Source organism: Stegodyphus dumicola, chromosome 4 (assembly GCF_044657685.1).
Source record: "Stegodyphus dumicola isolate Sdum_Otavi_A_Nest chromosome 4, ASM4465768v1".
NCBI lineage: Eukaryota > Metazoa > Arthropoda > Arachnida > Araneae > Eresidae > Stegodyphus > Stegodyphus dumicola.
The window spans coordinates 49,480,165-49,494,404 of record NC_140771.1 but is presented as its reverse complement, the minus strand read 5'-3'; the positions used below and the strand labels follow the sequence as shown (position 1 = coordinate 49,494,404).

The following is a 14,240-nucleotide window of genomic DNA, read 5'->3' as shown; positions in this document are numbered from 1 at the left end:
CATTGTGATTCAGAGTTACATGTTTTTAGCTTATAGTACATATCTATGTGTGTGTGTGTGTGTGTGTGTGTGTGTGTGTGTGTGTAAGATAAAAAATATATAACTCTGAAATGTATATTAAATTAGCAATAGCCTCTTTTTGGTTTGGGCACTTCCCCCTCTCTATTCTAATAATAGTTATAACTTTTTCGAAACTATATCATATCTGAAAATTAATTCTCCCCATTATGCCATCTTAGCCTTAACTAAAGGATGTCTTTTGCTTGGTTGCTTCTTTTTAAAATGTAATGAATGTATCATCAAATTTGTGGGGTGCAGATTGTCCTCATTGTTACGTACCATACTATGAAGCAATCAACAAGTAGTAACAATATATGGATTATCAAGTGATTTTATAATTCTTCATAACTTCCTGGCATCTACTGTGTACTCAAAATTTTAATGATCTAACTTCAATCCACTCACAACTGCAGAATGATTGGTGTCTTCCCTAGGCAAGCACTCATCTAATACCAAATTATGTGCAATAAATTAAATTAGGTTCACACATATATATGCATAAGATGTATGTAAGAATGTAAGAAAATTTAAACTTTTAACTTATAATAAATCATTTTGTGAGTGTTATTTCAAGATTAATCCTTGTCGTATGATTCTTATATATGGTACATAATGTGCATATTTACATAATTGTAAAAGTGAAATGGAGCTCTTTTAGTGAATAATGTATATAGAAGAGCATTCAAATCAAAAGTTTTTAGCTCAGAAATAGCAATTGAGCGATACTATGCCTCTCTGAGAAGTATTAATATACCATGCTTTTATATTTGTCGTATAATCTTCACTGTCCTCATGTTTGCTTGTGTGCTGATGACATGCTGTATTCTCTTCCCCCCCCCCCGTTGCCACCTATAATTATGTGAAATGTAAACTTAAAATTGTGGAGCAACAAATTTACTCATCTCTAAGCTCATCTATTGTTTAATTGGGTTTTAAAATGTCATGAAATATAAGGAAATCTGTAAATATCCATGGCTACCTGTTATTAGAATAAATAATCACCAAAAAATGTATGGATTATCATCATGTTTTATGTTCCTACACTAAATTATTATTACATGTATGCATACACATAGTTATAGACACAGACACACATAAACACATATATAAAATAATATTAAGTATTTGAAATTTTAAATTCATATGCCACTGAAATAGCAATCAAAAAGTAATAAAAAATTAACAGTGTAGTCAAAATATAATCATGAAACTGAAAAGTGAAAACTGAAAGAGTGATGCCGTAATGTAAAATTTTATTGAAAAATCATAGGATCATAAAAACCAAAAAAAGGTTTCACATTACTTATGACTTCTTCATCAGGCATTTAGTGTACTGAGAAATGTAAAAAATCATAGCCTGTTTCTGAGCTAATCAGGGAACATTTAAGGCCAAACAGATTTAATAAATTTAAAGTTTAGATAAAAATCTTATATGAAATTGAGCATTAGTTTTTAATATATTAAAACTACTTTGCTTTACAAAATTGTTCATTGGTTAGAATAGAATATAATTTTTATATTTCTTGGAGCACCAACCCCATGATGAGATGTCATGTGAAATGTAAGTTTTTTTTAATGATCTTTTAAAGAAAATTTATATAATATGTATTTACAAAATTTTTAAATCAATTTCTGTTATTTCTAATATGTATAAGGCTAAAAGCATATGAATTAATCCTAATGCAATACATTATTTAAGTTACATGTTGTAATAAAATTAATTATATGATATTTTATGTCTAAATAGATTTTTACAAATCGTCCATCATCTGAACCTGTAACTGAAAGACTGCGACCTGATTTTATAGTAGAATATTTACATCGATATCCAGTGGCTTTGATTAAATATCTAGAATATTTAATATTTGTAAAGAAAATAGAAGTAAGTAAAATTTGTATACAGATTTTTAATCTGTTTTTAAAAATCAGTTTTGAGAATTTGGATGGTCCTGTGATATATAACTATAGTATAACTATATTGTATTAAAATTTCAGTAAAGTGATGAATGTGCAAAAAAATGCTTACTGCAAATTTCTACTTATGCTAAATTTTACTGTTTTGCTTTATTTTACTAAATTTTTTTTTTCGAGTTTTTAATTTATGTTGTTTGGTACATTGTAATTTTATGAAGTGGTGCATTATAAAAACCATGATGTAACTCTGTGCCAAAATCCATGTTTTCAGTGTTAGTAAGGGAGGAGTTCTTGGATTAAAAAAATTTAAACTTTGGATGCTTGTCAAAGAATACATGCAGCGACCTTTCATAAGTTGAAACTGAAGGAAGCAAGAAAAGCAAATAAACAAACAGAACAAGCAAACAATAAATAAACAAATAAATAAAATAAAAAGGGAGTAATCAAAAGTTTGACCTAATTGAAAAGAAGAAAAAAAAAAAAAAATGTTAATTTTGAATTCTGCATTTTAATGTTTAGTTCAACTAATAGAAATCTTAATGTGTGTATGTGCGTATATGTATATAAATTTCAGAATTTCCTATCCTTCCTAACCCTGATCTTGAAGAAACAAATACAAATTGGCTACTGTGTACTGAAGAAGTATTAGAAAATTATGTTTTGTTATTTTTAATGCATTAGTATGTGAATGTATTGGAGGTGAGTATGGCATAGCAATTAAGTATTTTCTATACATCAGTGTTAATTTGTATTAAGAAAATATATCACATTTTATTTCATTTATTAATGACCATGACAATATGTCAAAATTTCAGATATAACTACCGTAAATGACGGCATATAAGATGTACCTTTTTTCCTAAATTTGGTCTCAAAAAAGTTACCTGCATCTTATACGTGAAGGACACAGATTAACTTTCAATACTGAATGCTATTTTTAGCCCGCATAAAGGTCTAGACACACATAACTTTTTCTACATCTGCCATAATTATTTTGCGCATGCGTGAAATATTTGTTGCCAAAATGCGCCATAGCTCGAAGCTGATGTCGACGGTCAAAGTTCAAACAGATTCGACGGTCACATTACGTCTATGGAGCCTTTCCTTCTTTACATAGACTTTCTTTGACTCAGCTGACACACGTGTCGGTATCGGTGCTACTCAGAATTAACGTGTTGGTATCGGTGCTTAAAACTATTTGTTTTAAAAAAATACCCTGGAAAATATGACTATAGGAAACAAGAGATTAAGCTATACAAGAGATAAACTAGGAGTGTTAAACTACACCAAAGTACATGGAAACAGAGCAGCAGCAAGGCATTTCGGTCCACCACCTACTGAAAAAATGATACGTACTTGGCGACTGCAAGTACGTATCATTTTTTCAAGAAGATCAACTGAAGACTGCTAAAAAACAAAAACATAACCTTCGATGCCCAGCTCCATCTTGGCCTGAACTTAAAAATGCTGTAAGAATGTTGGAGATAGATAAGAGGAAATCTGGGATAAGTGTTTCAACTAAAATGATAATCAATGAGGACAAAGGATTTGCAGAAAAACATGGTTTGCAGAATCAGAACTTTTCAGGGTCTGAGGGCTAGTGCTTCAGGTTCATGAAAAGACAAGGCTTATCAATGCGCACAAAAACAACTATTGCACAGAAAATGACAGCAGATTCTGAAGAAAAAATACTAGCATTTCATAGGTTTGTTATGAATGCATGCAAGAAAACTTCTTTTGAGCTCGGTCAAATAGGAAATATGGATGAAATTCCATTCACATTTGATGTACCATCCAACAAGACTGTGAGTTTTTAAAGGGTCTAAATCAATAACCATAAAAACCACAGGTCATGAAAAAACCTGATATACGATAGTTCTAACATGTTGTGCAGAAGACGACGCATTATTCGAAGAAGGTGATACTAGCGATGACGGAAACAGTAGTGATGACGATATTCTCGTTTTCGATGATGATGATAGTGAAAAGGATTTTTATGGTTTTGAAAGTGATTAAAGTCTAATTTCACGATAAGGAACGTTTTCCTTGAATGTGTGTTTTTTGTTGTTTCTGCTTTATTTTGTATTACCGTGATTTCCGGAAGAAAGGCTGCATCAGCGTAAATGCCGTACTTGAGAAAAATGGCGGGAAATGTGAACGTATTGGAGGTGAGTATGGCATAGCAATTAAGTATTTTCTATACATCAGTGTTAATTTGTATTAAGAAAATATATCACATTTTATTTTATTTATTAATGACCATGACAATATGTCAAAATTTCAGATATAACTACCGTAAATACTTATAATATAAGATGTACTTTTTTTCCTAAATTTGGTCTCAAAAAAGTTAAAGGTAAGAAATGTATAGCTTCTGTACGATTTAGAGACATTTTCAAAAATTTTCCGCTCCCTTCTTACTTAAAAATTATTCAACAAGTACTTGTACCCAAACTGATGGGATCTGTATTTCGCAGAATGCCAATAAAAATCCATTCATGCTGAAGGGGAAATACGTCAGAGTTCGTTATTGCGAGGTAGGTGGAGTCGTGTACACCTTTGAAAAAAATTGCAGAAAAGGCAGGGGTGGGGAGAGGTGGGTCCTGGAAGATTCATCGAATGACAGAGGAGAGAGACTATTCAAACTGATGAGAATGTTGATTTGAAAGGGGAAGAATGTTATTGTTCTGAGATCTCGTTTAGGGTGAATAAGGCATGTAGGTCCGTTCAAGGGAAGGAATGTAAACAAAATAACGTTCGCAAAAAGAAACTGAGTGGTCTTTTGTGTGGGAACAGCACCAGTCTATGCACAATGACAAGGCCATCCAAACTATGTACAATGACCACCATAGGAAATATTTTATTTTTAGTGCACCTAAACGCCGCACCCGCTGAAAATTTAAGTTTTAAACACGTAAACGTCTCGGCGTTTTCTTCCGGAAATTACGGTATGTGTTTGATTGCTTTCCGTTCATTCATTTATTCATTATTGAAATTTACATATCATGTTCAAAATAGTTTGCCATTTGTTAATTTTGCTTAATAAAAATATGTTTGGTAATTGCCTTCAATGATTGTTTATTTGGCTTTTACAAAACGTAAGAACTAAAAGAAACCACATTTTAAGTTATTGTGGTACTGTGCTGTCGTGCGGACTATTGAAAGTTTTTTTCCTTGTGTGTGGCCTTCTAAATAGGGGTGCATCTTATATGCCGTCAAATACGGTAATAGAGTATAAGGCAGTGGTTCTCGACCACTTTTGTCCTAGGCACCCCTTTCACCATTGCTAGATCATCCGCCTTCTTTCCAAAACTTGAAGAATGCATATACACATTTATTTGGGATTTAGATTATTTTCTAACATGCTTTATATATCAAACAATAAAAAGCATAAAAAATGTTGATTAGTAACAAAACTTGAATATAAGTAGCTTTTTATATTCATAAACTAAAATTAAATACTTAACAAATAAATAAAATGTTAACTACATTCCCCCTGAAACTTTGAAATTCCTGCCCTTCAGAACCTGTGGTGTGAGCAGGGTCCTTAAAAGTCTTTAAGGTTTTTGGGAACAATTTTTGTTCCTTAAACGTCCTTAATTTCAGCCGAATCCCTCAAAAGGTCCTTAATTTTACTCATCCAACATTTCTGTCTATTTCTTTAGGACTGCCATTTTGAGTGTAAATTAACATTTTGGAGGAATATTTTTTAGCAATGCATTGACAAATATGTATTTGATGGGTTAACGTTTGAATTCTTTCCTTCCTATTATAAATGGTGGATACTCGTTTTAGATACGTAGACCCTGTTTCAATTGAAACATAAACATCTTGAAGTAATTCTTTTTTTTTTTTTTTTTATTTTTGTGTGTGTGTGTGTGAATGAAAATTCATAAAATATTACAAAAAAAAAAAAAAAAAAAAAAACAACTATTCATCTTTTAAGGTATGATTTCTTTTATTACACGGCACTAAATTTGGAGACTTATCAACATTTTGGCGATTTCAAAATCAGTTTGTATGCAAAATTTTTAATTCAGAGATTTGAGAGATTTTGACAATTTTTTTTACAAACATAATAACTCTGATAAATATCATAAAAACAATCATAATAAATGAAAATGATATTTAAGAAATAAAATTAAAATAAAACATTTTTTCCCCTCCTGCCATATTTTGAAGTGACATTACTGTCCATTTTTGGTGACTTAGAAATATTTGATTCTGAAAAATAAATAAGATAATAAATGCTATAAAGCACAGTTTCCAAAACACAAAACACTTCTTAGAAAAATCAAAAATTCAACTGTAATTATTTCAAAATTAATTTCATTTTTCTTTTTTTCTTTTTTCATATTTTTTAATGTTAAGATGTGATTATTTCAGGATATTTATGTGTGTATCAGTTTTCTGTTGAAAATTCACTTTATCTTCTCTTTTCTGAATTTAAAAACTCTTCTGGCTTTTTCCTCTTACAGAGTTCATGTTCATAGGGACAATTTTTCTTTCAGATTTTAGACCTTGCACCTTAGAAGGTTTAAAGGCAAGATTTATAGATTATTATTTCGATGAAAAGATTTATAGAAATATAATTTCCAGAAAAATGTGACGAAATGAAAAGTGTGTTCATGGTTATTAATACATAATAGATGTGTTTTATAGGAAATTTGCGATGAATTACCTAACTTTGGGAGAATTTTTGGAAGGACAGTGAAAAGGAAATTATGTAAATTCTCACCTTTTAATCCCAAAAATCTTTAGTATGTTTATCTTCCCTTTATTTTCTTATCTTTTCACTATGCACAAGTATCAAAGGAGTTAAATCCGACAATTAATTAAAAGGTTCATCAGATATGTCTCAGTACACAATACATACCTCAGTGCCTGCCAAATTCTAAAAAGTTTGTCCTAAATTTTGGTGCTTGGTGTTTCGCTGAATTATAAAAATTCTGCCACAATGGCTATGGTGCCAGTCTTGACCTTATATCTCTTCATATTTACTTTCAATGCTCACATTATTAAAGATATAAAATTGCATTTCTTCTTTGCTTCTAAGTACAAGCAGTTCTTTGGAATAATAAAAATATTTTATTAAATCTGATTATTCTAAAATGAAGAGGAAATTCATTTTAGAATGTGGATTCGTTGTGTGTGGAATAATGTATTACTGCCACATGATATCTTACTTCAGATGGCTAGTCAAACTGGGATATTTTAGCATATTGCTATTGAGCTCTCCATTCCAGTATCGATAGAAAATCCGAGGATCTTACCCCTCTTCCTCTGCCTCTCAAGTGGAACTGATACCATTAAGATCTTGATTTCTTTTTATACTGAGAACATGTAAATTAAAAGTGTATCAAAGCAGCTCCTTATAAAAGATCGTTTCAACAGTAGTTGAATGGCTAGCAGTGTAAAATGCTGGTAGTTGCATGCAAGGTTTGATTCTCAGTAAATAGGATGACTGTGTTATGTTTTTATGGTTCATTGCATTTGTAATGTAAATGTAGTCTTACCTTAGAAAATCCTGCACTAAGGCATTCATCATAAAAAAATAGCATAATCTTAGAATTATATGCCATAGGGAATGAACCTAGATTTTTGTATGAAAAATAATATATCTAGTACTTTTAATCTTTGAAATTATAATTAAAATCCTTTATATACAAATTCAAAAAAATGAATGCCAAGTTTATGAACTGCAAAATATGAAGAGGCTACTTTTTTACTTGTATTAGTGAGAAACCATGTAACTTTTTTGTGGTTTATATAAAGCTTTACATATATATTACTTTATTATAAAGTTATATGTATATATTGTTTACTTGTAATACTACCAAGGGACTTACTGCATCTTTTTTTTTTATTTTATTATTAATATGTATGCTTAAAAGTATCTTCTTTAAGTATTTCACTACTCTATATTAATTATTTCAAATGTACATAGGCCTATTTTTAAATAAGGACCATTTGGCAATAAAGTTTGCATAGCATAATTGTGCATGCATGCAAGACTTCCTAATATGTCTTTTACACATACATACATTATTTAGTATTATGTTGACAGTATATGCTTATTATACCATTTGATAGAAATGATGATCAAGCAGCCTATTCATTACCTGCAAAATGAAGAATATTATTTGCTTCCCAATAGTAACATGTGACATCAACACTAATTCATTGCTGCATATGCATCCAAATGCCTGAGTGATGGCAAAAGTTGTGGGGGAACTGTTTAAGGAAAGCAACAAGCAATGCACATGACAAATTGCACTGAGGTCAGCCATCTGTATTTGTCTACAAGCTTGTGAATTTAATAGGTACCATGACTCATAGTAATCTCTTTGCAAAATTCTGTCATAAAAGTTAGGTGGCAGGAAGTTATGCTATCAGTTGGTTCCAGAGATGCTTGAGAAAACACAAAGCAAAGAAACTAGTGAATAATTGAACATTTTTGGCTCTATATCATGAAAAGGATGATGAATTTTTGGGCCACATTATCATAGACGACAAGTGACTTATGTGACCCTTGAATCCAAGCAGTAGTTGCTGGAAGTGCAACACATGTCATCTTCATTTAGAGTGAAATGTAAATAGACAATTTCAACTATGTTATGGCAACTGTGTTCTGAGACAGGTATAGTATTTAATTGTTGGAAGAAGGAGAAATAATTAATGCTGCTACAAATTATCAAGCTTTGAGAAAACTTTGTCATGTGATCTAAAATAAATAATGTGGGTGTATCTGCTAGAGTTCTGTTCTTTCACAGCTATTTGAAATCTAGTACTGCTGCTCAGAAACTCTTGTTGGTTCTTTTGGCTGGCAGTAATTGGATTGTCCCACAAACAGCTCAAACTCAGTGCCAACAGACTATCATGTCTTCATGCATTTGAAGAGATTTCTTATCAGTAAGTGTTTCGAACTGATAAAATGGAAATAACTATTTAGGAATGGTTAATCCTTTTAGACACCCCTTTCTGTGGCAAGGATCTATAAAATTTTATCTCATGCTTTAATATATGTTTCAACAATGTATAAAACTTTATGAAAAATTAGCTGATTTGGAATCTGAGAAAAAATAATATACCCAAAATGCTTAGTCATTCATTCTTTATTGTAAAACAATCCTTACTTAAAAAAATATTTCTCATAAAATTTTTTGGGTTTTTTAAATTAATTTTAAATTACTGGATTTTAAAATTAATCTTTTATTTTTTTTTTGTCCGTTTCTATTGATATGTATTATATTTATATCTATAGAATCAAAAATAGTTTGTTTGTTTTTTATTATTATTGTTTGAGCTCAGGTAACTGTCCACTGTGTAATACAGTGCAGTCCAAAACCTGGATGTCCAATATCCAGAATTATCTAATCTGAACCTGTAGCAACATTTTTTTAAAGATTTTTTTAATATGAATATTTGATATTTTTTCAAAATAAAATGTGGAGAGTCTGGATTCTTAATTTCACATTAGCACTAAATAAAATATCTCCATACTAAAAAAACAATCATTTATTAACATAAAACTGTATCATCAGTATTTTATCTTTTTGCTTGGCATACATCTCAAATCAAAACATTTTATGTAACAACATTGTTGGTTTTATATCTGCTGAACAATGATGCCAACCTCACAAATCATTATTTATTATTTTTGCTTTTATCACCATATGACAATTAACACACTGTAGCTTGAGAAATGACTGACGCACCAATGTCTAAATGATATTTTTTTAAAAAAATATTAGTAAGTAAAAATAAAAGCATGGTGACCTTCTATGTTGACATTACATTTCACAATGATTACATACTTTAGTTAACTGTCCTGCCAAGTGCTGGGGAAGGATTACTTTCTATACACAAAAAATAGATTTTCATTCAAGCTTTGAACTGATAGGATGCCTTTTCTCCTGTTCCCTGTAGAAGACGAATATACTGATTTTGTGTGCATGAGTAACTCTAGCCTCACTGCTTCTAGTAAGCCTACTTCGGAATATCTTACAATGAGCAGCGTCAGTTTGCCCTCGCCTGTGAATAAGAATTCTACCCTTTTGGATATCACAATAGATAAACAATAGAGAGTGACAGTAGCCAAACATGTGGTGAGCTTGCTGCACACTTTGAGGTATCTGATCAAATGATCAAACTCCATTTGCACTGTATAGGAAACACATACAAACTGAGCAAGTGGGTACTCCACTCACTGTCTGATGCAAACAAGCAACAGCGTGTCACTGCCAGGTTTCGTTGCTTTCTCGGCACCACAATGCATCCATATTTGATTGAGTACTCACAAGCACTGAAAAGTGGGTCCAGTATGACGCACCCGGTGTTCCAGACATTGGTTGTCACCACGAGTCCCTGTACCTCACACTGCAAGACCATCTCTCGACCCACGCAAAATTATGCTCTTTATCTGATGGACTAGTCACCAAGTGGTGCACTATGAGCTTCTGCCAGTGTTCCAAACCATCACGACAGGTCTGTAGGCTCAACAGTTGGAACATGTGCATCAGGCACTGATGCATAAAGAGTCAGCATTGGCCAATTATAATAGCGTACTCCTCCTCTATGGCAGTGTGAGGCGGCATGTGGCTCGGGAGGCCAGGAACACCATCCAGCAACTGGGCTGGGAGACACTATCCCACCCACCATACTCTCCAGACCTTGTGCCAACAGACTACCACCTTTTCCATTACCTGGACAACCATCTTCGTGGGAAATCGTTTAACAACTGGCCAGACTTCAAAAAGGCCCTCACATATTTCTTTGTGTTCAAAACTCCTGAGTTTAACAGCTACTAGCAGCTTTAAAGGGATGAAACGCTACAAACGAACGCGAACAGGCAGCTAGGTGACGGAGAAAAGAAAAAACTTTGTAAGAATACAAGCGGAGAACGTTATCCCAGCTTGCGCATGTGCTAAGTTCAGTATGTGCTACTCCAATGGAATCTACGGATTCAACAGATTTGTATCTGCATCTACTGCGCCTGTGTTAGGTTAAGTCAAGTTGAGTCAACTATTGTGTCTGTGACATGTGTATTGTGTATTCTGACCTGTCCAGAAACCTCTTGAAACTAATCCATTTTTAATTGCCCGTTCAAACCGAATAGGATTCAGTGATATTACAAACGTAAAAACGTTATATATATTATATTACATTATTTCTAAATAATTAAATCGATTATAGTGAACCCCACTATGTCAAAAAAACGACAATGGAACGATAAGTATGCCAGTTATGGATTGGATTTACCTGCACAACTGAAAAAGATGGCACACAACGACCACAATGCATCTTGTGTTCCAAGATATTTTCAAACAGCAATCTCAAACCATCAAAGTTATTAGAGCATTTCAACAATCTGCGTGGTGGCGAAAAAGCGCATAGCATGAACAGCTTGAAGTCAAAGAAGGCTCGGTTTGATACCAGTGGAACTATCCTAAAATTATGCGGACCAGCAATTCAAAAACCTTTATTAGAAGCGTCATATCAAGTGGCATATTTATGTGCAAAAAAGAAAAAGAAACCTCACATGATCGCTGAAGAGTTGATTAAACCTTCTGCTTTAATTATTGGTAGAACAGTTTTAGATTCGGAAGCACATAAAAAAATCCAACAGATTCCATTATCGAATGATATTATACGATCGCGAATACAAGATCTCAGTGAAGATATTTTAATGCAAGTAATTGAAGACATAAAAATCAGTCCACTAAAAATAAGCATGCAACTGGATGAGTCAACTGATGTTGATAATTGTAGCCAACTTTTGGTATTTGTCAGGTATGTGAAGGAAAAAGAGGTGATAGAAGAATTTCTATTTTGTGAGCCACTGGAGGTGAATACAAGAGGAATTGATGTTTTCAATCACATCAAAGATTTTTTTACTAAATATCAATTACCAATGAATGTGATTGTCTCAATATGCACTGATGGAGCCCCAGCAGTGTTAGGCAAAAATTCAGGATTTTTTTCACACATGAAAAGAGAATTATCGGAAGTTATAATAAAGCGTTGCATGTTGCATCGTCATGCACTTGCATCAAAAGCATTGCCAGAAAGTTTAAAATAACATCTAACTACAGCAGTAAATGTAGTAAAATACATTCGAGGGCAAACGCTTAATCATTGCATTTTTCATGCATTTTGCGAAGAAATCGGTGCTGATCATACCATGCTCCTATATCACAATACGATGGTTATCTAAGGGTCACATGCTTAACAGAGGTTTTGAATTTCGTGAGGAATTTATTCAATTACTGACTAGTCAAAACTGTTATTTAGTAAAAGATTTTTAGAGTAATGTTGCAATGCTGAGGCTGGCCTACTTAGCAGACATATTTAGCCATTTAAATGAATTGAATCTATCAATGCAAGGATTTGGTATAAATATAATAATATCTAGTGAAAAATTATCTTCATTTATCGCAAAATTAGAAATTTGGATACGTCGAGTAGAAAAGGGGAATTTTGCAAACTTTCCCTTGCTTGATTCTGTTATTGCGAAAAATGAAAAGAATACAATTATACCCGACATTGTAATACATTTGAGCGAATCATTCAATGGATATTTTGCTACCGGAAATATTACCAAAACTCAGAGATGGATACTGGATCCATTTGTATTTGACTTAAATTAGATGGATGATAGTGATCTGAAAAAAGATCAACTTATTGAAATGCGAGCAAGTGGACATGTTCAAATGGAATTCGAACAATTAGCATTGCAACAATTCTGGTTTTCACAGTTACAACGTTATCCAGAGTTGGCGTTATCCAGAGTTTTCATCGCTTTTGCATATAAAAACTAAAGTGAGAAATCGTTTAAATGCAAGTGATGACTTACGCGTATGTCTTTCAAAAAAGGAACCTCTCTTTTCCAGTATAATAATGAACAAACAACAACAGACTAGTCATTAGTAAAAATAATATTGTTTTTTATTTATATAAAATGTACAATGTTTTTCAATAAACAATAAGTCTTGTAAAAAATGTATTTTTCTAGACTAAAAAAAAAATTTTTTTTTAATTTTTCAAAGGGGTGCAGAGATATATTTTCAGATTCAATGGGATGTGACTTGCTAGAAAGGTTAAGAAACACTGAATTAAACTGACAATCTAGAAAAAATCCCAAATCTAGAATCGCCAAAGTCCCAGCAAGTCCAGATCTCTGACTTTGTGCTGTATAATAAATGCAATGCAATATTAACTGTTTTTGTATGTTTGTATGTATGGTATGATTCAAAGTAAAGTTACTCTCTTCAGTACCTTCCTTCTCATCAAAGATTAACCAGTGGGAGAAAAATGCTTTGGTGTGTACATTTTTGAAATCATATGGAAAAGATATCTCAGAAGTTGTTGCTGCAGAATTACTAATGACTGCTGGAATAATTGTTACCTTTTATTATAAGCTAATCATTGTTAGAGTTAATATTAATTAATTTTATAAATTATTCACATTAGTAGTTTTAATATAATCATTGTTGTATTAAGCATTGCTTAACCTTGGATGATGATGTGAAGTTATCATAAATGGATGTTTATTATGGCTTTCAGAGAAATGGTTATTTCCTTATCCTATTATCTTCAATTCTGCCATTTAAAATGCTATTTCCTTATCCTATTATCCTTCAATTCTACCATTTAAAATGCTGTTTGATAGTTTCTGTTACTGCTGAACAGTTCTGAATGGTAGAATTCAGCTCATCTATTGTTATAATATAGCATTACAGTTATGGTATAATAATACTTTCCAGACATTGCAATTTGGGCTGCAGTTATCCCACAAGAAACGTGTCAAGCATACATATTCAAATTTCAGACTTACTCTTCAAAATACCAAGAGTACTATTTTGAAAGAAACATGGATGATTATTATGGCAGACATTTTTGTTGGTTCTGGTAATCGGAGTAGTTTTTTACGTGACATGAATATTCTCATTAAATGATATAATTCAGTTCTGCTTTTTTTATGATTTCAAAATTTTGCATAGATGCAGATGTGCCTCAGTGCTGCATAAAATGTTTCGTGACCATTTTCTGCCATATTTCTGCATACAAAAAAGGAAAAGAAAAAAAAAAAAAAGTTTAAAGGTTGTTTTACCATGTAAGATGTTTTGTCTTCATTTAATTGCAACTAATTTTATAGAGATAAAAGTAAGATGCTTTGCAGTATGTTCTCCAAATGATGTGTACTGCAGTAGTAACTGTATAATTAAATTTTTAAATTAGAGATTATCACAGTTTTTGAATGCTGG

General features: G+C 32.0%; 1 protein-coding gene across 4 annotated transcripts in view; it reads left to right on the top strand.

Moving 5' to 3' along the window:
* LOC118198788 (transforming growth factor-beta receptor-associated protein 1-like) overlaps positions 1-14,240 on the top strand; it is a 214,021-nt gene that overhangs the window by 136,282 nt on the left and 63,499 nt on the right. For all 4 annotated transcript variants that reach the window (XM_085814824.1, XM_085814826.1, XM_085814825.1 and 1 more), the window contains one exon: positions 1,808-1,942. In XM_085814824.1, coding sequence (XP_085670950.1) covers positions 1,808-1,942 — 135 coding nt within the window. The remainder of the gene's footprint in view (positions 1-1,807; positions 1,943-14,240) is intronic.